The sequence below is a fragment of the Calonectris borealis genome, chromosome 5, assembly GCF_964195595.1.
Source record: "Calonectris borealis chromosome 5, bCalBor7.hap1.2, whole genome shotgun sequence".
NCBI lineage: Eukaryota > Metazoa > Chordata > Aves > Procellariiformes > Procellariidae > Calonectris > Calonectris borealis.
The window spans coordinates 45201669-45226243 of record NC_134316.1 but is presented as its reverse complement, the minus strand read 5'-3'; the positions used below and the strand labels follow the sequence as shown (position 1 = coordinate 45226243).

Here is a 24575-nt window from a genome sequence, read left to right as displayed (position 1 = left end):
TAGAAGCGGCGCCCCGCGCCTCAGGGCCGACCCCAGACCCCGTGGAGGGGGGAATGGCGGCGGGAGCCGGCGCTGCCCCCCCGGCCCCACCTGCCTGGGCACAGCCCGCTCGGCGGCGGCGGCCGCCCGTTAATTGGATCAAGAGCCCGGCGGAGGGGGGCGGGGAGGCGGGAGCCTCGCCGGAGCTGCCCCACCGCCACCGGAGCGCCCGAGCGCCCGGGTCGGGCCCGCCCCGCCGGGAGCTGCTGGAGGCGGGGCGGGAGCCCCCGTGTCCCGGCGGCTGAAATAGGGGGAGGGCCCGGCCCGGCCCTCTCGCAGCCCAGGTGGCCGCTGCCCGCCGAGCGCCCCGTCGTGCCGCGCCGCGCCGCCTGCGAGGTAAGCGGCGGGGTCACCTCTGTCGGGGCTGCGGACGCCGCTCCCCCGGGCCGGGCGCCCACCCTGCTGCCGGGACGCCTTTCGGACCTGTTCCCCGTGGGGTGCCGGGGGTCCCGGCGGCAGAGCCCGGCCCGGTCCCGCCGCCGCCTCCCCGCGGCGGGCAGTGCGGCTCGGGAAGCGCTGGCGGCTGCGAGGGAAAAGTTTCCTCATGGAAAGGGGGCGGGTGGGGGAGGCGGTACCCGGCCGGGCGCTGCCTGTGGGCAGAAGGGGATCGGGAGGCGGCTCGGCTCGGCGCGGTGCGGCTCGGTGGGGAGCGGAGACCCCCGGTAGGCGCGGGGGAGCGGCGGCGCTGCGCGGCCGGGAGGGGCGGCGGGTTCGCGGTCCTCGGCAGGTTGTTCGCAGGAGGCTGGGGGAAGCTCCCGGGAAAGCTCCGCGTTCCTTGCGGCCCGGCCGCCAGCCTGACCTTCACTGGCTGCCCCGCCGCCGGCCTCCCCGGAGCCGGCCTGCCGCCGCCGCCCCGTCGCTGGGGGCTGCGGAGGCTCCCCCTCCCTCCGGAGCCAGCGCCTCCGCTCCGTTCCGCGGCGGGGACAGGGGCCCCTTTGTGCCGGAGCCGTGTTGAGCCGCTTCCCACTCTGAAACCGGAGCCGCGGGCGCTGGCAGCGCTGTGGCGGAGGGGGGTAAAGCGGCTTCCCAGGACCCCCTGGGGGAAGGGGCCTCGCTGGGGCCCAGGCTCGGGGGCTGCACCCCCTTGTCTCGGGGGGGGTCCATGTTGTCGGTCTATGAGCCGGGCTCCTGAGGGCCGGAGTGAGGAGTACGGCAAACGGGACAGTCCTGGCCTTGCTCGTCCCCTTCCTCCCTTCTGGCCGCCGACAGCAGTCTTGGTGTCAGGGAGGGGAGAGCAGGGCGTGGGGCAGGGGTGCTGCCTGCGGCGGTGTCGCCTGGCCCCCGGCAGGCTGCTGGGGTTACCGTGTCCTCTCTGGCCCAGGGCAGGAAAAAGCTGATAAACGTGGAGGGTATTAGTGGGCCTGAACATCCAGTGCTTGAGAAGACAGTCCATGATTTGTCACCGCGCGCAGGAGGAGGGATCCGCGATCTCCGCAGAGCTATTGATAAGGGAAGCTAGCGTGGCCCAAACGCGTTAACCAGTTTCACCACTTTCTGTGCCAACTATGTGTTCTTTGCTTGCTTCAGTTCTTCAGGCTTGCAGAAGGCTCAGAGCTTGGTGGCGAGGGGGAGGTTAGCTGACCACCTCCAGACCCTTGCTCCTTGCCCTAGGAAGTAGTCTGGCCTTTTCGTTCACTCTGTAACCCTCCTTACCCTACTGCCTCCTGAAACGGGAGATGAGCCTCTCTCCCCTTCAAATCCATCGCCGGTTTAATTCACACAAAGGAATTTCTGATACGATGGTAATTGATTGCAGTACAGAACCCTAGCAGAGCCTCCCACTCCACCCTGGAATTCAAATGTCACCAAGAAGTCACTAAGCATTACGACGACTCAAGTCATTCTCGGTGTGTAATGGGAGCAGAATGTACAACTGTAGCGTGTCGGCTAAAATGACAGGGTCCAGATACTCCTCGCTCCAGGTGTGAGCTGGTCTCTGGGTGGAGTCAAAGTGGAGCTTCTCCCCTTGCGTTGCGTAACTGGGCACATTCTTTCGGCCAAGGATTCACCTTTCTGTGAAGTGCACAACGTGCTCTGTGTGAGACGGAGTCTGTTCTGCTTTGACAGTGTTTTGTGTTATTAATGGTATTTCACTAGAAGTTCCCTAAAATATTTACTAGCTTGTCCTTTGAATTGCAGCTTGGAACAGAATGAATGTGTGAGCTGGATCAGCTGTTTGCTGCCTTCCCTATTCTGTATTGTATTGCTTTATTGGCTTTTTTTCTTTTTTTTCTTCTGACCTGTGAGTTTGAGCTTCTCTGGCTTGCCTGCACTTGTTCAAGTGAAGACTGTCGTCTTCTCAGGCTGTAAAAAGCAGTAACTTCAGTGTGTCAGCTACGTGTAGGGCTGAGAACAACTGCCCACCTGGAACTCCACTATCAAACATCAGTACGTGAATAAGGATTGTGTGTGACTGGACTGTGCCAAAATGCCGCAGGTCCTTGGCAGACTGTGTGCGTAACCAGGTCATAAAAGCCTGAAAATCTTATGGACCCAAATTAATTTCTTCACAGGACGATGACTGGTGCTTTTAGTCATTTTAAGTTATTGTACAAGAGCTAGACCGAATCTTCTGGGCTTTCTCTGGATGAACATGAGTCTCCAAAAAAAATAGAAATATGTATATATACACACAGATACATATTCAACAGTACAGTCAGGTATATTTGTAATGTGACTGCTTTTATTAGGAGATGCAGAACTGTGGGAACATATTAGTCACTGCACTAGGGGCAAGATGAGCTTCTATTAGGAACTCATATGATATCACTGAGTGTGGCAAATACTGTATATTCTTTATTCTGGCCATCTTGAGGGCTGGAAATTATTCAGTTGTTGTTTGAAGTATTTGGTCTGTGTCATGGCTGGCATCCAGGGATTGAACTGGGAACCTCAAAAACTGAAGTATCTGCCTGTAGCCTGAGTGGAAAAAGCTATGCTCTTGATCAGAGAGCATTAATAAACTGCCTCTATTTTTGCCATCAGCTGATCAGTGATGTGTGAATTTGGGCTGCTCTTGAGAGTTCATGGGGAAATGCCTAAACAATAGGAGAGCTGTTTAAGCCCTTTGAGGGACTCTTATCTTTTTAAAACAGACTTTCTGATCAGGCAAGCTATTTTATCACTAGTTACTCAGCATGATGCGTGTATGACAGGGAACTGTGTCAGATAGATTAAAAAAAAAAAAAGCCTTAATATCTTAGTCTAAGGCCTTAGTGGGTGGGATAGAAAACTGTGACTACTATATCTGGAAGTTTTCATGAGGAATTTGGGATTTTGCTCTCTGAAGAATAACAAAAGAACTTTGCATCCTTGGAGCACTTAAGAAGCTGTTCAAGAGGTAGCTTTTTGCCGCTACGTTGCGGCATGGTGACTACGGTAATTTAACATCCAAGTGCACTCTGACTGTCTGGGCACAGGTTTTTCCAGCAGCACAAAGTGTCAGGTCAATGCAAAGAGCCTGGTGCGTCCTCTGCTGTAATTATCCAGCTTTGTTTCAGTGACTGGTACGATAGTTTCATGCTCCTTCAAGCTGAAATGTGGGCTGAAGCTGGGCACTGCTATAAGGCAATATGTGTGACTGGCATCCTAATCATATTTCAGCCTTCAGTGGTTTCTCCTTGCTGTGAATGGCACGATGGGAAGGAGCCTTTCAGACTTGTGATGGTCAGAATTTGTGTGTTAAATCTAGTGGTTGTCACTGGGCATTGTAGTTTGTTGAAGAGGCATGTGAGAGATCTCCATGGTACCGGAGGCCTGGATCCAGAGGCATTAGGCTTGTGTAGGATTTTATGCTCTCTTAGTAGGTGACTACGGTAGGACTCTTTTTATCGCAACCCGTCAGTATGTTTTTCCAGGCTAGAGGAGTTAGAATTGCTGCAGGCAACCCACAACTAACAGTATTAGCCAGCCTTCAGCCTCCTCAGTCTTGTCCATGCTATGAGCTTGCCCAAGCTCTCTCTCTTCTGTTTGCAGGAAGATATGGTACTTGCCTCCTGTTGGCTGTTGGGGACATGGTCAGTCTTTTCAGTCACCTATAGGTGATTATTTGTTGGCAGTAACTTCCTCCTCTCCCTCAGTATTCTGCTGCCGAGCCAAACCTCTGCCGCTCCTGCGCGTGCTGAGCCATCAGCTGCAGCACTGCTGTGTAGAGCGCTGAAGTAGGCTTGCTGCCCGTCTCTGACAAGGGCAAGAAGCTTTCATGGAGGATTGGGAGAACATGCAGCATATGTCATTTCTTGAATGATTCTAGATATTTATTTTTGCTTCTTGGTGTTTTCAGCCAGCTCTTCCTGTACTAGGACTGCTGACCTGTGGAAACCCGTGTGAAAGCCTGCTGTTGACTCCAGCAGGCTTCTACCCCAATGCAAACAAAAAAACGAGGGTGTTGAGCTGTGGGATAGGAGCTGCTTCAGGAAGACATTAGGAGGGGAATAAAGCCCTCTGGATTGCTCTGTTTGTGCTTTCTGTTTTTAAAAAGCCTCCCAATGTTCTTTCCTCACATGTCAGGTTGAGTCCTGAGGATCAGAAACTGAGATCATTGCTTTGGGCAATGGGCTGGGAAAGCAAATGACATTCCAGTGATGCTGAGCAGTTAAAATCTATTCTGTAATGTGTGCCCTTTGGGCTGACTGTCCCATTTGCGTGTATTCTTCTGCAGTCTTGTGGATAACACCTGGGATATGAAGTAATTTAAATTAGTAGTCCTGTTCTTCAGCTTGAGATCCAAAAATTTATTTGAAGAGGCACTTGAAGAGCAGATTCTGTGCAGATAGCATGAAAGTAGATAAAAGTTGCCATGACATACAGGATAATGAACTTCAAGAAGAACGTGTGAAGTATGAATATCCATGGTGCTGGCCAGTTCCTAATGGCTGCCCTACTTCAACCTTGTTATCTGTATGTGTCTCTGGGAAATAGGTCTGAAAGGCATATGAGTATCTTTAGGAAAGGAGTACCTACAAAGTGATTGAATCTGCCAAACTCTTCTTGAACCAGGAGATGCTACAAAGGAAATCTAAGTTCTCTCCAGTCCACAGAGCAAACAATGCTTTCTTTTTCCATGCGTGGTCCCAGAAGAGACTGTGTGAAATGACTCTGTGTAAAGGCTGGTCTATAGTCCTGCCAGCTCATATGGTACTGAAGTCTGCCTTACAGTTGCAGTTGTTCTTTATGTTGTTTAGATCTTCCTGCAAGGAAGCAATTGTATAAACCTAGCTCTGGTGACAAAAGGTGAACAAAGAGCCTTGTCATCAAAGTGGAGGAACTGACCACAACGTGGAACAGAAGCAATGGGTGTGAAGCTTTACCTCATTCTTCTCCTTTACTATAAGACATGTCCTAGCGCTCAATCTTATCTTATTCAGCTCTCACTTCAAAAAGTGGGTTGTACTCCCTTCTACAGCCTTTTTGGGACTTGGAACTGTGCAGGGAACTGGACGAACTTCAGAAATGCCTTGATGATGATCTTCTTTCAGGTTCTTGTCTGCATTATATGAATATTCGGAAGGAAAGTATTCACATAATAAACAGTTTTAGTAAATCAGTTTTACCAAGTAAAACCAGAAACCTGTTTGATGCAACCAGAGATAAAGAAATGCAGTACTTTGAATTCATTGGCCATATGATTGCCACACACTTGGTCTGAATCACAAAATACTTGCCAACTTTAACTCCCGTTCCCCCTTCCTCAAAAGACAGCTCATGGAAAAGACAACTATTGGTAAAGTGAAGCCAGAAGTTGCAGAACTGCAGCTGGGTTAAAAAACCTCTGTGACTTCCAAAGGGAGGAAGGGGCAGAGAAAGGCTGATGGGAGACATCTGTCTACTGTGCAGTCTAGTGAAGCAAGAAACCACCAGAAGCTCAGTGTTAGAATGGAGCTAACTGGCTTGTGGCTCCTCTAAAGCTTGTTTGATTGCATTGATTGCAGTCTGCTTCCTTAAGACTTCTTAATGCATTCAAGTAAACTTGATCCGTGCTCTGGGGGTTGCAAGGTGATTCAATCACAGGAGGAGAATATTCCATTGACAGGGACTTACAGGAGTTTGCTCCCCCCAACCACAGGAAACACCCCCCATTATTTCTCTCTTCTTTGCTCAGGGCTGGATGACGCTGGGGCATTTTGTTCTGTTTGGCTCACTGCTGCTTACGTAAAGATCTGAACAAAACAAACTACTTTACTCAAAACCTGGTTGGAAGTGGGTGGACTGGCTCAGCCTGCTGTTGCGATGAGTTACCTTTACTAAGTTATAGGCAACTCTGTTACAGGATGGACTATTGGTTCTGTCTTGCCAGTCACTGACTGCAGAAAAAAACGTGACCAGGTAAAATGTAGATTAAATCCTGGAAAAACTGTCTGCATTCAGTGCAGATTGAGACCGCTGAGGAGGGGTATAATGGCTTTGGCTGGAGCTTTAAACACCTGTTTATCAATGATTTCGGAAGAAATAGCTTTCAGTTGTTTGGGGTCCCTTCTGATTAAAAGGGAAGTGCTGATTGCATGTATTTGCTGGCAAGCTTGGTGTTTATTTGCAGAGACTGATGCAGCAGGGAAGGAAATACCCTGGGAAGTACACAGCATGAAAGCAAGTGGAGAGGCTCAGGGAGTGGGACAGTAGAGATTACAGGTTCTCAACATCTGCATGGGTTAAATCCTTGCCTGGAGAGAGGGGTAAGCCAGGGAGTGTGAGAACTGGGAAGTGGGCATGCTGGCTGATGTGTGGAACAGGAGCTATGCTATTCACAGGGCTAAGAAAGTAGGCTAGTGTAGTGCTGTTCCTGGTAGCTTGGATGTGTGTCTCTTTATTAAGCTATCCTCTGCTCCTATTTGTAGCTGCCTGCTAAATACATAGACAAAGCATAGATGTCAAGATTATTCCAGCAACTGTCTTGAACATACCAAACGAACGTGGCCTGTTGCCCTGTTGGACTATAGTACCCCATGGTCCAGCACTCATTTCCTCCGTCCTTTAACTCTGTGGATAGTTGAGATTATAATCAAATTCTTCATAGGAAGAACAACTGGGGAAAAACTAACACAGACCTTGATAAACCAATACATTCCTTCATTAACATTGTCTCATATTGTTGTATTAACCAAGATAGATCTGTGTTCCTGTAATACTAAAGATCTCTTACATCACATTGGAAAAGAAAGCAGAGTTTTTCCTGTTCTTGGTGAAACAATTTCTGCCTGGTAAAGCTATGTCAGTCAGGAATCCTAACCCTTAGATCAGCAGCAATGTGTTGGTAGAAGCCTGTCCTGTAGCCTTGGCCTCTGAGAACCTGACAGGGAATACCTAATAAATGCAAAAAGTATTTAATTCTGAATGAACATTTTGAAAACTTGGGATAACACATAGGGGGATGTCTGTCTTCAGTACGTTAGCTTGGTCTGAATGGGGAGAAGACCAATATAAAGAAGCTGTGGTCTGAAATAAGAGAGAGTGATAAAGCAGCACGTAGACTCAGGAGGTGTCTTAAGTGGAACAGGATCTTGTCTGTATTTTGGTATAATCATGGAGAATTTTGCTAGTGGACAGCCACGTGATCTCTAGAGAATCATTGTCTGGGAGACGGGCTTCTCTTACAGGCTTGCACTTAGCTGAAGTGACCTTTGTGTGTAGTTACTGTTCTGCCTGATGTCTCTGTGACCTCTCCCTGGCTGGAGACATCAGCTGAAATCTTGCTCGAAACTGCATTAGGCGGCCCTGGCAGGCTTCAGTCCCAGTCCTTCAGGGAGCGGCTGGGAAACCCTGGTTCTTAGTCCCTTTCCCAGTCAGGTGACTACCAAGGGTGTGACCACAGCAATAAGATAAATATCTCTAAGGGAAGTTTTGGAGGATCTTCATGTTACTTGGCATCCTCTCTAGCTGTAGAGAAGAACTGCCCCCCCTTCAGAAAGGTAAGTATACCTGTAAATATGAGTCCTCCTATATAATGGCAGTGGAGAGCATGTTACTGGGCATCATTACGGTCACTGGTTCAGAGCTATTGGATGTGCACCTCCAGAGATGGTGAGGCTGGAAAGGACACCCTGTCCCATGCCCCCATGTTTCATTCTCTCCATCAGGGACTTTCTTAGCACCGTTGTATCAGCAGCAGTCCAGTTCATTACCCTGCTGGAGTCACGTGGAACCTCCTGGCTCCAGCTCTCTCGTTCCATTCTGACAACAGGTTAACAGAAAGAAAAAAATAGTTTTCACATCTGCCATTCTGTAAGGGGAAGGGGGCTGTCATCCTTTTGCGTGTTTGGACTGTTCAGATTGAAATGTTTATCTGCAAGCTACACCAGAAGTGCCCTAGAGTGAAAACAATACCTTCACCACCGCCTGCTGTACAGGAAAAGTGACTCTTTGGGAATCAAGCAAATTGGTCACAGAAATCTCACATTGCTGCCTTGTGGTGTTAGCTGTTGTCTTGAGGTGGAAATCAGTTAGTAGCAGCTCATTCCTAATTAAAACCCTTGCTTAGCTTGACTTTCGCACCTATATAGAAATTGGTCCATAATAAAAATGTGCCTCCACCAAAGCCACAGTTACTATGACTTGATAAGTATAACTCCGCTTGTTCCTACATGTGTCTGCATCCAGCTCTTGCTGTTGCACTTGGGAAAGGGGAGAGGAGTTGGGCAGAAGGCCTTGTCTGGCGCAGCGTACAAGCTCTGTTTCTGTGGATGAATTCCTGCAGGGCTGCATGCACCAGCCCTTTGAGCATTTGTAGGGTTCAGAGGCTTGTTCCTGGCAAACTTAGGAAAACAATTGCTCACAAGGAGTCTCGGGAGGCAGTCGAGCAATGCACAGAAGTGATGCCTTAGGCATTTGGAGGCTGGAAGTATTGGAGTGTGATGTAGAGGGAAGAGGATCTCTGTGGTTTACCTGCCTTAGGGAAAGGTTTCTGAAGTGGAGAAGAGCGATTATTACTATTGGGTGTAGAAGTTTTATTTGTGGATCAGGACCCTGTTGTACTCATGTTGTGCAAACCTCAAACAAAAAGACAAACCTTGTAGTGTGTTGCCAGATTCACACGTTTTGAAAGGGAAGGTTTTAGCCTGATGCCTTGGGCTGAGGGCAGGGATCTGTGGTCTGTGTGACTGACTGGAGCAGGGGTGAGATTAACAACACGGTTAAAGGTGGAAACAGCTCTGCCATGACAAGCCCTCCGGCATTTCCCTGAGTGGAGCTCAGTACTGGTGAGGCAGTCATGAACCATTCTACCCTTCTGCAGCTAAAGACCAAGAGCCATTTTTTGATAACTTAATAGGGAGCTGATAGCCAGTGTGGCCTAATAAGTGTGTTGGTCATAGGTGAGAGCAGGTATTTGGGGGAAGGAGGGGGGTACCTTTTTAACACTACTAGCAGAAAGGGTTGTAGCTCTGCAGAAATCTCATTTGCATGGTTCGCTACCTGATGTTGCTCGTTGTAGTGGTGTCTGTGATGCCCTTGTCCGTAGTCCTGCGGAGGTGTGAAGTGAATAGAGATGTAGTCACTCTCTCCCTCCTTCTCCAGAGAGCTTGTCCTGCAGGAGCTGCAGTGAGGTCTCAAGTAGCTCTTATCTGTGATAGCTGGAAGAGGAAGGCGGGAATGTAGGGATAAACATTCCTTTGCCCTGCAAATATGATTTGCTAGATAGCCTCCTCTTAGCAGAGGTGGCAGTGGCATCAGAAAGAGTCTTTTATGTGGTGCTGACCCACACATGACTCTAGTTGACCCAATGTAACACCAGCTATATTGCTTATACTGTACAGGCTCTGCCAGCCCTCCTGAATCATGTGGTGGCCCTTCCTGTATCAGGCTGTCCACAAGGTAGCCCTGTCATCTCTACTTTGCTGTAAAAGAACCTCCAGGCTTTGGCATGTATAACTCCTATATTTGCTTTTCCTGGCAAACTCGGGTTTCCCCTGGTCTCAAGCTCTTGGTGGCTCACAACACATGCGGTGTTTTGGGAATAACTAGGCATGAGGGGGTGGACTGGCAATCTATTTGCTCTTCTAGGGCTCAGGGTGACAGCAGCAGCTGTTCTTCAGCCCCAGTGTGCAGTACTAAGTCCCTTCCCTATGTCTGCACGCAGATCCAATTTGATCTGCTGACTGACATGGGCTCATGGAGTATGTGAAGTCCAGAAAAAGCCTGGCAGAAAAGGGTCCTCCTTCTTCTTTTGACCTTTTTTCTTCTACCAGGCTAGATTTTGCTGGACTTCTATAAAGTCTATACCCATTGCTATGGAAATATGTACTCGACTGGCTGCTACTAGGTCATGGAGATTAGCCTGCAGAAATATGATACTACTTTATTGTATTCTCCCACCTAGCTACTGTGCTGATGACTACAGTATAGCCTTAAGCTGTGGGATACTTTGTCTTATGATATTGTGGATGCTGAAAACTCATGCGGTTCAAAAGCGGGCGGGAGAAATTGATGGAAGAGAAATCCATTGAGTGTTACTAAATTCAAGGGTGCCACATCCAGCTGAGGAAGTTCCTGTCAACAAATGGTTAGAGGCTTGGAGAGCGTGCAGGGAGGCATCATGTATGCTGCTCTGCTCTCAAAGCGAGGGAAGGTATCTGCTTTTGGCTGCTGTCTACAGAGGCTATGAGGCTACGAGAACCCTTAGTCTGATCCAGCACAGCTACTATTATGTTTCAGAGCCTGTTGATCTTAGTGATAGTAAATCCAGTTATTTGGGTTTGTAACTCCTGAGAAAATAAGTAGGTCTGGCTCAAATTCTAGTGTGGAAACAGCAGAAGGAATGGATTCGGGGTTTTTTTGTTGTTTTTTGCTTGACTGTCCCTCAAACAAACAAGCACGCTCTGACACGCAACAACTTTCCACATTTACCCCCAAATTCTAGCACTGTGTAGTCAGCTGAATTGGAAACCAGAGATGGAAGGCATGTTTGTGATTCATTGCTTCCCGATAAAGTGGGGATGGGGGTGTCGGATGGAAAAAGTGATACAACCTTTATGTGTCATATCTAATTGATCTACGTCTTCATCAGGAGAAAGAAAGGAAGGGTCTGGGGCAGATTTAAGTATACTTTTACATAACTATTCATGAAGGTTTTTTTAATCTTAGCAATTTCAGGAATGTGTAGTCTGGTTTTACCGGGGACCACTGGGAAGCCTTAGAAGGTTTATATGAAGGTTTTTTATGAGCTATAACTTTTTAACCGGTGACCTGGATCATGCAAAAGTGTTCCAACTCTTTCCCCCCGCCCCCTTCTTCACCAAAGGTCCCTAGTCTGTTTGCTATAACCCAATCTGCTTTTCTTTCCTTCCTCCTCTTTTCCTACCTTCTTTTACTCCTTCTCCAAAATGGTCTTATGTCTGGCTAAAAAGCCCACTTCCTCCCAGGTTTTGCAGTTTCTGCTCTTAGCTGTATTAACTCTCAGTTGCCCTAACCTTCCAGCCTCAGCTGAGTGTATATTGATGACTGAGCAGAAGGGGTTTTTTGCGTGTCTGTTTTTTAAATAAATAGACTTTTGACATTGAAGTAAATCTTGAGGGAAGTGGATGTGAGGTAAACAAAAATGCCTCTTTCTGCCCTCACTTCCCTTAGCCTCTGCAGGCCTTTTACTTCCCTTTCCTCTGTGGAAAGTTGATGATGGTTACCTATACCGTAATGCAAAATACAGTATTTCTGAGAATGTGATGGGGACGGCTTACAGAACTAAGGGTCAGAAAAGTTCTGCTGGTGGAGAGCCACATCCTACCAAGGCAGTGCTAAGTGCTCTGCTACTAAAAGGAGTCCAGGCCTCTAAACCAGAATATGCATTCTTGTAAGTTTTGGTTTTGTTTTTTTAAATGTAGAGTTATCAAGTCCTTTGTCTTGTATATAAATCCTCTTCATCTTTAGTAAAGATGGACTGGAGAAAGTGTATGTGTGTGACCTTCCCTTCTCCCAAAGCCAGCTATGTGTAAAAGTGCGGGCAGCAGTGCATGGAGACAGTGGGGTTTGCTAAACCGGACCCTGTACAGTGCGGGGGCACCAGGCCGCACGTACGGTGCCTGGGGAGCGTGCTTATTTTAGGCCTTTCTGGCCACGAGCTGTTCCCTTTGCTCAGCTGTTGTGATGCTACCTTTCCCGCACAGTGCTGTCATGCCACCCCAGTGTTTCTATTTTAACTCTCTCTGGGGCTAGATCTTGTGACACAAGGATTTGGCATCTCTCCTACATGCTGGAACGTGGCATCTCAGGAGGCACAGTGGCTGCAGCTGCTATATCAGAGGGTGCCCCTCCTAGTAGCTGGTAGAAGGGGGACACCCCTAGGATTGCGATGCATCAGAACAAGCAGCATCCCCGCAAAGGAGTGGCAGTGTCTAACTGTGCCCATCTCTGTCTCCTCCAGTCTTTTTCACGGAGTTCGAAGAGCTCAGGACGTACTTGCCAGCTGCCCACTGCTCCCCTGCGGCATCTCACTTTCAGCTTTCAGGTATGTAGTTACTGGGGACAAGAGTAGAGTTGCGTGCCCTGGAGGCACATAAGATAGCTTTGCAGCCTGCTGACAAATGGTGGGGAGGGAGGACAGGGACAGCTGGTGGCGTGGGTGGAGGTATTCTTCGGGTTTCAAGGTTCATGCACCTGAGCGTCATGTCCCATTTAACAACTTGCTTCTGTGACGGGAATTCGGCACTTTCAGCCTTCTGGAGAAAGCCAGAGGAACAGCATTAGTGTACTCTCCATGGGATGAGACTGGGCAAATAGAGCCAAACTGTTTCCAGAAGAAATGTAGGAAATCCCTGCAGTCTGTGTTGGGGTGCTTCACAGTGTGGCTCATGCCACTGAGAAGGATTTGCAGGAGGTGGGAGATGTGGACTCTGACCTGATCTTCCTCATCTCTGCTGCGTGCTCTGTGGGCTGGCAGAATGAGCAGATGCCTCTCTGGGGTGTGAGGGAAGCTTTTTATAACTAGGAATGTGCAAGAGGAGAAGTGGCAGCAAAGGACATCTATGCTGCATTAACCCAGGCTTGCCTAGAATGGAGTGGGTTTGTGTGCGAGTGACTGGGCTTGGGCCTTTTTCCGTTACTTCCTCTCTTATTCCTGCAAAAGAGCAACCCTGAACATCTCCCCAAGGAATTCATAGTGTCACACCATGTCAGGAACAAACTGGCAGCGCAGGCTAGCACAGGGGAATGGGCAAAAGTTCTGAGACAACAGAGGATGAGATGGACCTTTTACCTTCTAGCCTAGATTTTGAGCCTAATGCAGCGAGAGCCGACTGTAACGAAAACACCAGCTCTACAGGGATGTTTCTAGGGAAGCAGTGCTCTGGGTAACCGGCACGTGTGCTGCAGGGCCATTTGGCTGGGTATGCCCCAGCGTGTTTCTGTAGTTCTGCTTAAGCCCAGCTCAGCTGGTGGGCAGCTTATAGGGTTCCTCCCCATTCAAGACATGCCTGCCTGCTGACTGCTCAGCTTTGTTTTCTCCAGTCAGTTGTTGTAATCCCGTAATCCTGAGTCATGCTGGGAAGCTGGAGTCATCTCCATTAACAGAAGATGACTTTAAAGTCTTTCAAGGCAGATTTCAAGTAGCTTTAGCTACCTTAGTTTCTGTAGCTTTTGCTACCCTCTTGAAGGCCTTGGTTAAGAAAGTAATCTCTACAGAGATGTCTGGTGCTGCTGAAGGGTGCTGGATTCACTAGCATTCCGATATCTGTCCAACTGCGGTTTGGCAAGATTGTCTTCTACAACATCCTTTCCAAATGTGCTACAGGCCTGCCAAGGAGGCCTTCTGTCTGCAGGGCGGGAGGAGGCAGGTTCAGTCCTGGGCACCTCTGCTGGATCTAGCCATCTGCTGCTGGAGGTGCAGTGATGCCAGTACTTGCCTGCAGGGCATAAATTGGGCTCCTCCAGCTCCAAAAGTCACGGAGAACTGTGCTGTCTGCAAAGGCTCAGCCAGTGCTATGTTAGAAATAACTTTTCTCTCTTCTCAGCTTAACTGAAATCTGCAAAAATTCTCTGCTGCAAGAAAACGGGGGTGATGTCATCAGAAGATGATGCTGGCGGGGAGGCTCCTGGGGGCAGTTTCTGGGAGGTAAGGAAGGATAATCGGAGTGTGAGGGAGGTAGGAATGTCGTCTTACCTCCCACCTGTGGAATTAGGGGGTTGAGTTTCAGGTTCCTGGGTGACATGTTGCTCTTGGGGAGTGGAAGGGAGGAGGGGAGGTTCAGTAACATGCTGTGTGTTACTGCAGGGAGGAGGCAACTCTTTCCTCCACAGATGCTGTGGAATGAGAGTTCCTTGTTCAGCTGACATGGATCTGAGTTGTGAGAGAGGCAAGCAAAGTATCTCAGCTTCTTCCCTCCATTGCTGTGCCTGCCTGAGAGAGTGCCAGAGGAGGGTCTGAGCCCAGCTGCTGGTTTCAGAAGGGCCTGTGCTCCCTTCTCATGCAATGGTTGACCTGCTGCTGTCTGTTCTGAAGGAACATGAAAGTCAGTACAGTATAAATTATGATGTTGTGTGAAATTTCAGGCTGGAAACTACAGGCGGACAGTGAAGCGTGTGGATGATGGTTACCGGCTCTGCAATGACTTAATCTCCTGCTTCCAGGAGCGAGCCAAGATAGAGAAGAACTATGCCCAGCAGCTAACAGAGTGGTCCCGTAAGTGGAGGACCAATGTTGAGAAAGGTAAAGTTGACAGGTTGCTCTGGGAACAGGATGCAATCATTGCACTCTCTGCCTTGAGTGATGCCTCTTACTGAGGTGACGCTGTTTCCCTGGGGGACAGGCTTCCCTTCTCCAGGAAGGGGGTGACTTTCTTGGGTGTCTTTTTTTGTGTGTGATTTTGTAGCCAGTCCTCTGACTCACTTGGAGAGGTGTTCTCTGTGTTGTCAATTGTTTGGTTACAAAAAAAAAAACCCACCACTTATTTGTTTAGTTTGGCAAATCCTTGGGCAGTCCAAGTCTTAAATCAAGCTGCAGATCTCCCCTGTTAAGAATGGCTTGGCTGTCTCTCCTTCTCCTCCAGTCAGAGAATAACTACTAATGCTGTGATTTAGTGGCAGTGGGCTCAAACTGATAGCGTCTCACAAAGTAATGGGAAACAGTGGGACAGATGCCCTAAAGGACCTACTGGTCTGTGAAGCGGAAGCTTAGCCTCGGTCATGAACTAGTGTTGCTATCTGGCCTGAAGCTCAGGCCAGATCTGTGAAGAGAATTTTCTACAGAGACCTTCTCCTAGCAGGCACCATCTGGGACAGCTAAGGCTGCCCAAAAGAAATGCTGTAACAGCCAGTCTGGATACTGCCCGTTGAGACTGCGTGGAGACCAGTCAACGCTGACTTGTGTGATGGGGGAGAGTTAAGGAAGAGACTGCATACTGATAGATGTGTGTAGGAGGAAAAGAATCTGCGTTCCCTTCCGTGGGCAGGAGGTGTAAGAGCCCTCTGATGCTTGTTCCTGCAGGTCCACAGTATGGTACCCTGGAGAAGGCCTGGCATGCCTTCCTGACAGCTGCAGACAAACTGAGTGAAATTCACTTAGCGGTCCGGAACCACCTGGCTGGTGAAGACTCAGATAAGATCAAGGCCTGGCAGAAGGAGGCCTACCACAAGCAGATGATTGGAGGCTTCAAGGAGACAAAGGAGGCAGAGGATGGGTTCCGCAAGGCCCAGAAACCCTGGGTGAAGAAGATGAAAGACGTGAGCAAAGTGTGAATGGGGAAGGAGGGATAAGGGCAGTGGATCTGGCTGCCTGATTGTGAGAGCCACTGGGCAAACAAACTGGGTTTAGTCAGAGTAGCAGAGAATGCCAGAGAGGGAGGGATGACTTGATGGTCTCTTGTTCTTGGTGGTTTTGTGGCTTCCTTCCCGTGTGGGAATACTTTGGTAACAGGCCCTGTATTCCTGCATGGCAGGGGAGCACTGAAAAAGAGATCATTTGGAGGTACCTCTTCCCTTTGGAGCATGGTTTACTAAATGCCAAATCGGCATTCCTGTTAGGTTGTCCTGAAACCATTGCTCCTGACTGTAACAAATGTTAACATGCCCTCTCTGAGTAATGGAGGATCATGGTCAGGATCATGGCTTTCTCTGTATTTTCCTCCTACAGGTGGAGACTTCTAAGAAGAACTATCATGCAGCCCGGAAGGAGGAGAAAACAGCCCATACAAGGGAGAACCATGCCAAGGCAGACTCATCTGTCTCGCAGGAACAGCTGCGCAAGTTGCAGGAGCGTGTAGAAAAGTGTACTCAGGAGGCTGAGAAGGTGAGAGTGTGGTGTATGGATGTGGCTCACAAGGATACTCCTCTTGAGGAAAGAGCACTAGTTCTAACGTCACTCAGTGAAATGGCTCCACTGAAGCCTGTAAGGAGGTGTGAGATCCCGTTGTCTGAGGTTTTAGCAAGTTGGACTGAGACTTCAGTATCTAAGACTAAGATCTCTCTATCTTTGGTGTTGGGTAAGATCTAATTTATAAGTAAATAAAAAAAAAAAGAAGTAGGGGATTTGGTGCAGGGGGTGGGAGCTGCAGGGCTGAAGACTTGGCTACCAAAAGTGGCTGGTTTGCCTACCTACAAGAGTGAAAGTGTGGAAGGCCCTCTATGGAAGAGGGTGGCAGGGAAGAACAAGGAACTTGCAAGAATATTAGGAGAGCAATGGACTGGGATGCCAGCTGTGGGATTTCTTCTTCTTTCTGTGGTGTATTCGTTCAGCAGTGCAAGGGAAAAAAACTTGTCAGTCCCAAGCCAGAGCAGGGGGAGTGTCACTGGTTTGACATCAAGGCAACACATCTCACCATTGCTGTCCTCCTGGGTTGATACAGTGCAAGGATCAATATGAGAAGATGCTGGAAGAGCTGAACCGCTACAATCCTCGCTACATGGAGGACATGGAGCAAGTGTTTGAGGGCTGTCAGGAAGCAGAGCGCAAGCGATTGTGCTTCTTTAAGGACATGTTCCTGAATCTGCACCAGCATCTCAACCTCTCCACCAGTGAAAGGTACCAGCCTTGAGACAGGAGGGAAGTCTGCCAGCCTGGGGTGCCCTGGTGAGGGGTGCCAGTTCTGGTGTCTGAAAGGGAGGTGCCTGCTTCCATCAGGCAGGTCCTGCTCCTTCCCCTTCCAAGCGTCTCTGACAACTGGCGTTTGGTCTCTTCAGACTGACCAGTGCCGGTGTCTCTGATCTTGGACAGTGCCAGGCTCCCCAGAGAGGATTCTTTCTGCCTCTGAACCCTTCCTCTTCCACCACTGTCCAATACTGTCCCGTGGGTGTGTTTCTATTCTATGAAATGCCTCCATGTTGCTGTATGTACTCCCAGTCTGAGGAATGCGGCTGTTGCCTTCTAGTATCTATAGCTATTACACCCATTTTGCCCTGAGTAAAGAGACTTTTTGTGAGATAATGATAACTGTAAGCCCGCAAGTTGCCCTTAAGTAGGGGTTACACAGGGGAAATAGCTGCAGCCAAAAATCTTCTGTGCTCCTATGCTTTAAGGTGGAGGCCACAAATCTGAGCCACCTCCCTGTCTGTGTGCAAGAATGTGCCAGGCTCTTTCAATGCTCATTTGATGAGCTGTGCTGAGAGCTGGCAGGTGTTAGCCACTGCCACACCAAACAAGCCTGTCCCGTTTGCCAGGCTGACTCTTCTGTAGGGTGGCTCTGTTTTCCTAGGGCTGAACAGGTGCTGCTCTAGCATCCTTAATCCTGTGGGACTTCGGATGCTATGTAATTGTGTGTGAGGCTACACTCTTCCTTCCTACTTGGCTTTTGGGAAACTGCTGAGGGACTTGGTTACTGATGGTTCTGTCTGTTCCTGGTCATAGCTTTCACGCGTTGTATCGAGATCTCTACCAAGTCATCATGGCCGCAGACAACCAGGAGGACCTGAAGTGGTGGCGCAACACTCATGGACCAGGCATGGCGATGAATTGGCCTCAGTTTGAGGTGACGTAGCATTCTGTAGTGTATTATTACTATTTCCAAACATTTAGCTGCTTTACAGGAGTTGGTGGATTGCTAGTCTTGTGTTGGAAAGACCATGTCTGTGCTTGGCAGGCTCAGGATGTTAGGCTCTTCTAAAATTTTTGTTGTGTTGCAAGCTCTTTGATGCCCAAAGGGACACATGCAACCCTGCCAAACTGCAAATACTCCAGCCATCCAGCTGCAAGGTCGAAGAACACCTGAGTTGGTGCTCAGGGCCTTGGGACAAGTTCCTGTTATGATTTTCTCACAGCCCCTCTTGTTACACTTTGGGATTCAAGAGGAGCCTGCTATGCCAGCAAGGCCATTTGGCCGACCAGCCCAGCCACAACTGAAGCATGACCTGGTGTTCTGTCCTTCTGTATTGGTCAGAAAAGATGCACAGAGCTTTTGTATCTGAATGGCTTGGTGGTGTTATTGCTTTTCCCTGAACAGGAATGGTCCCTCGAAACACAGCGGCCAATCACCAAGAAGGAGAAGAGTGGCAAGATGGCTGACGATGTCACGCTGACCAGCATTTTGCCTACACGGGATGGTGTCGTCTCACAGACCCCTCTGCAGACAAAGCGAAGGTAAGGGCGGAAGTCTGGGATACATCAGATTAGGAAAAGTATGGTCCTGCCTAGGGATCATGAATGAGTTGGATTGATAGCAGTGATCTCTTTCTTAACTTCCTGTCTCTTGCCCATGGCCTTGCCTGTGCCGCTCTGGAAAAGACAAGGTAGAAAAGGGGGTTTAGGGTAGCTGCCTTTTTTTTTTTTTTTGTCCAGTACGTACTGTCTCACAAGGTGCTTTCCTTGTAAAGATCCTTCTAGTGATGAGATCTGGCCCGGTCAGACTAATGCTGTGTGAGATTCTGGCATGCATTTCCCCAATTCTTCTTCCTCCCAGACAGGGTGAGGGGAGCTGGGAACTGGCAGCTTTGCCAGTTAGCGGTACCGTTTCCTAAATGCAGGCATCAGATTTTTTTTTTTTCTTTTTCTTCCCCCTGGCATGGTGCTGAGTACTACCTGACAAGTCTGGGTAGAGCTGCTTCCCTTGCCAGGAAGCAAGGTGGAGAATAGGGAGAGGCTGAAGAGATTCATGTCCTACAGTTCCAGTAGCCATCCTGCTTTTAAAGCTGAACTCCGGCCTAAGTGAACCGGGCAGAAAAGAATGGGGATATAGAGATGTCTCGAGGCCACTACTGTATTTCACAGTCTATGGGATTCAGGGGCCCTGTTTGCCGATCTACAGGTTTTCCTATGAAGAGGAGCAGAACAGCCTCTTCTATGACAGCCTGAGGGCACCTGCCCATCTGAAGTTAGTATGGAACGTAGCCTCTTCAGGGGTTTTTGGGTTCCAGGTGCCTGTCCTCTGCTGCTGCTCTTCCCCTCTGCTCTTGTTCTGACTTGGAAAATGGCATTCCAGACATGTTTCTTTGGGATGGGAGACATGGCTTTTTCTGTCTGTCTTATTCTTGGCTGGAATAACACAGCTGGGCTCTCCAGTTAGGACGGGCCTTCCTTGTGTGAGAGGGTCTGCTAGAGTCGGATGAGGTCATGAAGAGCGTGCATGTGTGAAAATACTTCAAGAATGAGTTACCCTCCTGGCCCTCAGGGTTCTAATGCGTGGATGCTTTCAACCAAATCTGGTATCTCCTGGGATCTCTCCTCCTGTTCACCCTCACTCGGCTGTTGGGCCTCTTGCACCTTGTTCTATAGCATAGCAGTCTCGGGGGGTGGGGAGTCAGGGTGGTGCATGATTCAGGAGGAGGTGGGTGAGAGATGAGTCTACTAACAACCATCTTGTCCCCCTTCTCCTTCCACATACGAAGCGGAGGGAAGGAAGACATTTCGGAGTGGTCAGATGAGGACACTCCCAAGAAGTGCCTGGATGCCAATGGGCACGAGGAGGACATAAAGGTACCAGGTGTACGGGTACGAGCGCTGTATGATTACACAGGACAGGAGGCTGATGAACTGAGCTTTAAAGCAGGTACAGAAGCACTAATCTCTTACTAACCTTTTGCTGTCCTCACTCAGGCTGACTGAATGATTGAAACACTCTTTAAGACCTGGATGTCCTCTTGAAAACTGATACTTTTCTTCCCCTGGCCTGACCTGTTGCCAGCTCCTCTGAGGTGGATGAAACACCGGGCAGTCCAACCTGTTCTAGACTAAGAGACAGTGAGGCCACATAAAAAGAGACTGCCTAGGCCTTGGTCACATTGTAGGGAGAGCAGACCCCAAGTAGTAAAACAGATCTTTCGTGCCTCCTCTTAAGGCATTTATCCTGCATTGTATCTTGAGACTTTATTAAATGCTTCTCCCTTGTGCCATTGATATAAAAATTATATAGGTGGTCTGGATTGTCCTTTGAAGTAACCAGAAAGCAGATGTTTTGGAAGAAAGCTCAGTTGACTGGCATGCACTACTGAAGGCAGAGTTCAACTGGTGAAAAAACAGCTATGCAAACTGTTGCTCAAAGTGGGTATCTTGAGAGTGGAGATCCTGGCTCGCAGCAGAGGATCGAGTGAGAGAGAATGCTGGAGCAAACAGTTCCTTCCCCTTTTCTTCCTTCAGCTAAATTTAGTTTGCATGTGCCATCTTCTCCAACTCCAAGAGGACATCTGGATCTTGAGAGTGTCTCTAATCTTGCTTGTTGTGAGCCTTACCATGGTATCTCGGTGCTATACCTCTCCAAAATAAATCTGTTTTAAAAAGGCACTGAAGTTCTGCAATAGCACGGGCTTGTGCCTGAGGCCAGTATCTATGCTGCAGTGTTACCATACCAGTAAACCTCCCAACACTAACTTGTTGCTTTAAAATATCTTACAATATGGGTGCTCTAGAACTTGACTCTTCGCTCTCTCTTTCCACCCAGCAGATATAATGAGGCATGACTGGTTAGCTTCAGTCATCCCTTTTTGAATCTGCTCTGAGCAGCATGCATCAGTAGGGCTTAAGCTTAACAGCAGATTACTTTCTTTCTGAGCCTCTGCCAGTGTGGGACATGCCTATTGATGCAGTCAGACCTCCCTCTCTGGCAGAAGTATGGCCTTCTACTGGTGGAGAAGGGGATCTTTCTGCCCCTTCCCAAAGTAGAGGTGGGAAGGTTAAAAGCCTTTCCTGGTCATAGTCTGAGAAATGAGTTGATTCCATGCCTTGCTGGCTGAACCAGACACTCCATCATGGAATAGTCATTTTTGGGTCCTAACAGCCAGAGCTTAGCAGCCTCTTACATTTCCTTCCCACCTGCTACAGAAGAGCCTCTAAGAAAGAAACCTCTGAGATCCTTCTGATCTCTCTGGCACGTCCCTCTGGGGAGAGGAAAGCGGGCAGGAATACAGGGCACAAAAATCTTTCTGATGTTGAACAGCAGAAGTGAAGGTCTGTCTCTAAGTTCCTTGGAGAAGGGGGATGGTACTGAGCATAGATGCTGAAGAGGTCAGTAACTCGGGCTTTGATCAAACTGTGCAGTATGATACAGAGTGTGGTAAGGGGAGAGCAGCGTGGTGATTCAGACCAATAGGTCTTGCTTTTTTATCAACCCTTCTGAGGCGGGAAAAATGCCATGCTACCTTTCCCAAGGCTGCTTCCTAATGACTGGTTTTGCTTTTAGGTGAAGAACTAATGAAGATTAGTGAGGAAGATGAGCAGGGCTGGTGCAAGGGCCGGCTTCTCACTGGCCAAGTTGGACTCTATCCTGCTAACTATGTTGAGAAGGTTGGATCATGATTGCCGCTGCCCTGCTAGCGTCTCACAGCCATACCAGCCTCTCCTGCAGAGGTGACTGGGTCACTGCTGGCCCCAATCCACCTTTACAGTATATCCAGCATCTTCTGGACTTTGAGGGCACGTATTCCATGTAACTAATGCTTCATTTTAAACGCCTAGACCTGTAGGGATTTTCTAATAAATAAACAAGGATGAGTAAAGACTTCTCTGACTGTGAGCACTATAGGAGTGTAGGAGTGCAGAAAGGAAAAGATCCCCTTGACTTGCACTCAGTGAATGGAGATAAGTGACACATGCAACTCCTCAAAACAGAGAAAGGAGACGTGCTTGGCTTCAATGCACATCCATCCATAGGGTGGAGGGGTCTGCCCTGCCCCCAGGCTTCCTGTTCAAGGAACTTTGGATGTACAGGGCAATAGGGAACTTCTAGTATTGCTTCCCCTTTTTGGCTCAATCAAGCTGACTCCTACGTCTTTCAGAAGTCTTCAGTATCCTTCACCTGCAGGCTTGTTGACTCGCCTGGTAAGGCAGTATAAGTGATACAGCTTCAACAACCTGGATGTCCCCTCCCATGCCCTCAGATTTATTGGGATAACACCAGGAATTAATGACAGTATAGCTTGGACAGGAGAAAGAGGCTTCTATCTTGCATGATGTGGCTGTTGAGGCTAACAAGTTGTGAACTGTCTGGCAGCAGGTCAGAGTTGACTGAGTGTTCCCTGAACTAGAATGAGCCTTGATGCACACTGAAGGCTGGTATTAACAAAGAGGCAGCCACATTCCAGTGCTGTTCTGTTTAGGACCCCTAAATGCACCAGTATGCGTTGGGGTTTCTATTGCTTCTAGATCGTTTTGGCTATACCTCTCTTCTTCAACACTCACTACACAGTAGAGGCGTTCTTTTTCCTTCTACGTATTCTTGACTTACGCATGCTAGAAGTACACTTCCTGCTTTGCCAAAGACCCCTACGCTGTGATGAAGGGTAGCAGAGTGCGGAAGCTACCTGCTGGCTAGCACAACATTAGCTATAGAGGGATAACCCCTCTTTTGGTCCTGAATTGCTGCAGGTGTACTTATGCCCAGTTGTTAAGTGTCATTCAGCAGGGATGACCTAGCAAACCTCTTTATCTGGCCTGTCTTTCTGCCCTTTGAAAGCCTCTGAGGCTGCTGAGACAAAGCGGGGGGGTCCTGATCCTAGTGCTCTGTGTATTCAAACATAAGGACTGATTCTGTATTGGATAAGCCCAAGAGCTTGAGGGAACAAAAAAAGGAAAAGCTACTATTTTTGGAAAAACAAACAAAAAAGCCTAAACAGTAGTTTAAAAATGGTTTACTTAACTACATCTGCTTGAAATTGTTGTTGAGATGCATTGTGAGTTTGTAGTAGCCTTCTGTAGTGAAATTCTTACTCTGGGTTAGCACATGTGAGGAACTTGGTTAAGTCAGACAAAAACTCAGTCAAGCCTCCACCAACCACAGCGGGGTGAACTGCTTCAGAGCTGTTTGGAAAAGGGGTGATACAGATAAGGAAGTCTGAACCCATAGGTGAGCATTTGAGATTAAATGACCGCAGAACGTTAACAGTAGTGAACCAAAATGGGTGTTTAAGAAGTGTAGACTGAAAAGGAGGTGGGGATGAACAGATTCAAACACTGTTAACTCATGAGAGATTAAAGTATCACAAACATCTTGTTGCCTGCCTGCCAGACAGAGCAGAAATTAACCTTTTACAGCACACTGGATGCATTGAAATGTAGTCTGCCATGGACAAAGAGATCTGAGACTAATGCTATTTAGTGCTTTTGTGAGACCACAAAGATGCATCAGCTGTTGAAAGGTCTCGCTCAAAGTATCCCTAGCACTGTACTTCATGAATGGGAGAAGGGGGTGCAAACCAAAAGAACACCACTAAAGCATTTTGTTTGGAATCAGTAATGTCATTTCTCAAGAAAAGAAGAAAGTATTCCCAAAAGGCAGTTAAAGATCTAAGCAACAAACATTAAAACCGCTTGGAGTTAGCTATGAATTTACCTATTATTCTAGGTCCAAGATTTGAAGAAACCTCTAACCTTACGCCGTGCAATTAGAGGTGACAGTGTATAAGCACTTGGATTTATTTAAAGATCTAGTCTCTGCTTTCAGTACTATGTCCCAGGTAAAGGATCATCAGTGTTGTATAGTAATTGCAAGTGTTCCACTTGCTGATCTACAACTGAGTGATTTGTTGCTGCTTTATCCTAACGCACGTGCATGTGAAGAGAGAATGCCTGCCAGGCTTGTAAGATAACAGAGACAAAAACAGTCAGGGATAAAATGAGCGGAGATGTGCTATAATGAATACTGAACTTTGCCTTGTTAGCCTGGATATTTTCAAACACTAATGCTAGCCTTTCATATAAGGTCAAAAAATTCTAGAAGGGAGTTATGAAGGATAACATGGAGGCTTGACTTCTACTCCTCTTCCAAGTTGTAATCAGGCTATAATTAGGGATGGAGTTAGGTGTGGCCAGAACCTGCTATGAGGACAGAAGTGTCCAGTGGACGGGACCTCTGATTACAGTACAAACAACCTGAAATTCCAGGACAAAGTCTGAACAGGCTTGTTTGTCCTAGGAAAACACAACCACCTGATCATAGTGGGCTGCTTGAAGGTTTCCAGAAATAGTGACATACTGCAGCTTATGTGAACAAGTCCCCTAAAGGAATGTTTGCACATCAGAAATTCCTGCCAAGAGCTGAAGTAATGGACAGGAGACAACACATTGAGAATGAAGAATTGCTTGGCTGGACTGTACCTCATAAATTTTGGCATGGCACTTAGTCCTGGCTACCCAAAACCAAATGGATTAGTAAAAGAGAGCCTGTGTAGTAAAGAACCAGCTGGAGGGGGAGAAAAAAAAA

At 48.3% G+C, this 24575-nt stretch overlaps 1 protein-coding gene across 4 annotated transcripts; it reads left to right on the top strand.

Moving 5' to 3' along the window:
* The first annotated feature begins 206 nt into the window (after nucleotides 1-206).
* PACSIN3 (protein kinase C and casein kinase substrate in neurons 3) lies at nucleotides 207-24575 on the top strand. Of its 4 annotated transcripts, none has more exons than XM_075152244.1 (12): nucleotides 272-375; nucleotides 12386-12469; nucleotides 13971-14071; nucleotides 14509-14665; nucleotides 15443-15678; nucleotides 16088-16243; nucleotides 16800-16975; nucleotides 17798-17918; nucleotides 18390-18526; nucleotides 19191-19256; nucleotides 19771-19931; nucleotides 21558-24575. In XM_075152244.1, exons 3-12 carry the CDS (start codon nucleotides 14018-14020, stop codon nucleotides 21671-21673), a joined length of 1380 nt encoding a protein of 459 aa, XP_075008345.1. In that variant the 5' UTR covers nucleotides 272-375; nucleotides 12386-12469; nucleotides 13971-14017; the 3' UTR covers nucleotides 21674-24575. The 4 variants fall into 4 exon arrangements, with proteins under 4 accessions (XP_075008348.1, XP_075008345.1, XP_075008349.1 ...); XM_075152245.1 differs by lacking the exon at nucleotides 272-375 and adding an exon at nucleotides 660-701; XM_075152247.1 differs by lacking the exon at nucleotides 19191-19256 and having other exon boundaries at nucleotides 207-375.

Excerpts from the sequence above, each read along its gene's own strand:
- PACSIN3 (XM_075152244.1), top strand. The coding sequence starts at position 14,018 with ATGTCATCAGAAGATGATGCTGGCGGGGAGGCTCCTGGGGGCAGTTTC. Across the intron at positions 14,666-15,442 it reads GAGGACCAATGTTGAGAAAG|GTCCACAGTATGGTACCCTG; the intron begins GTAAAGTTGACA and ends TTGTTCCTGCAG. Across the intron at positions 17,919-18,389 it reads TGAATTGGCCTCAGTTTGAG|GAATGGTCCCTCGAAACACA; the intron begins GTGACGTAGCAT and ends TTCCCTGAACAG.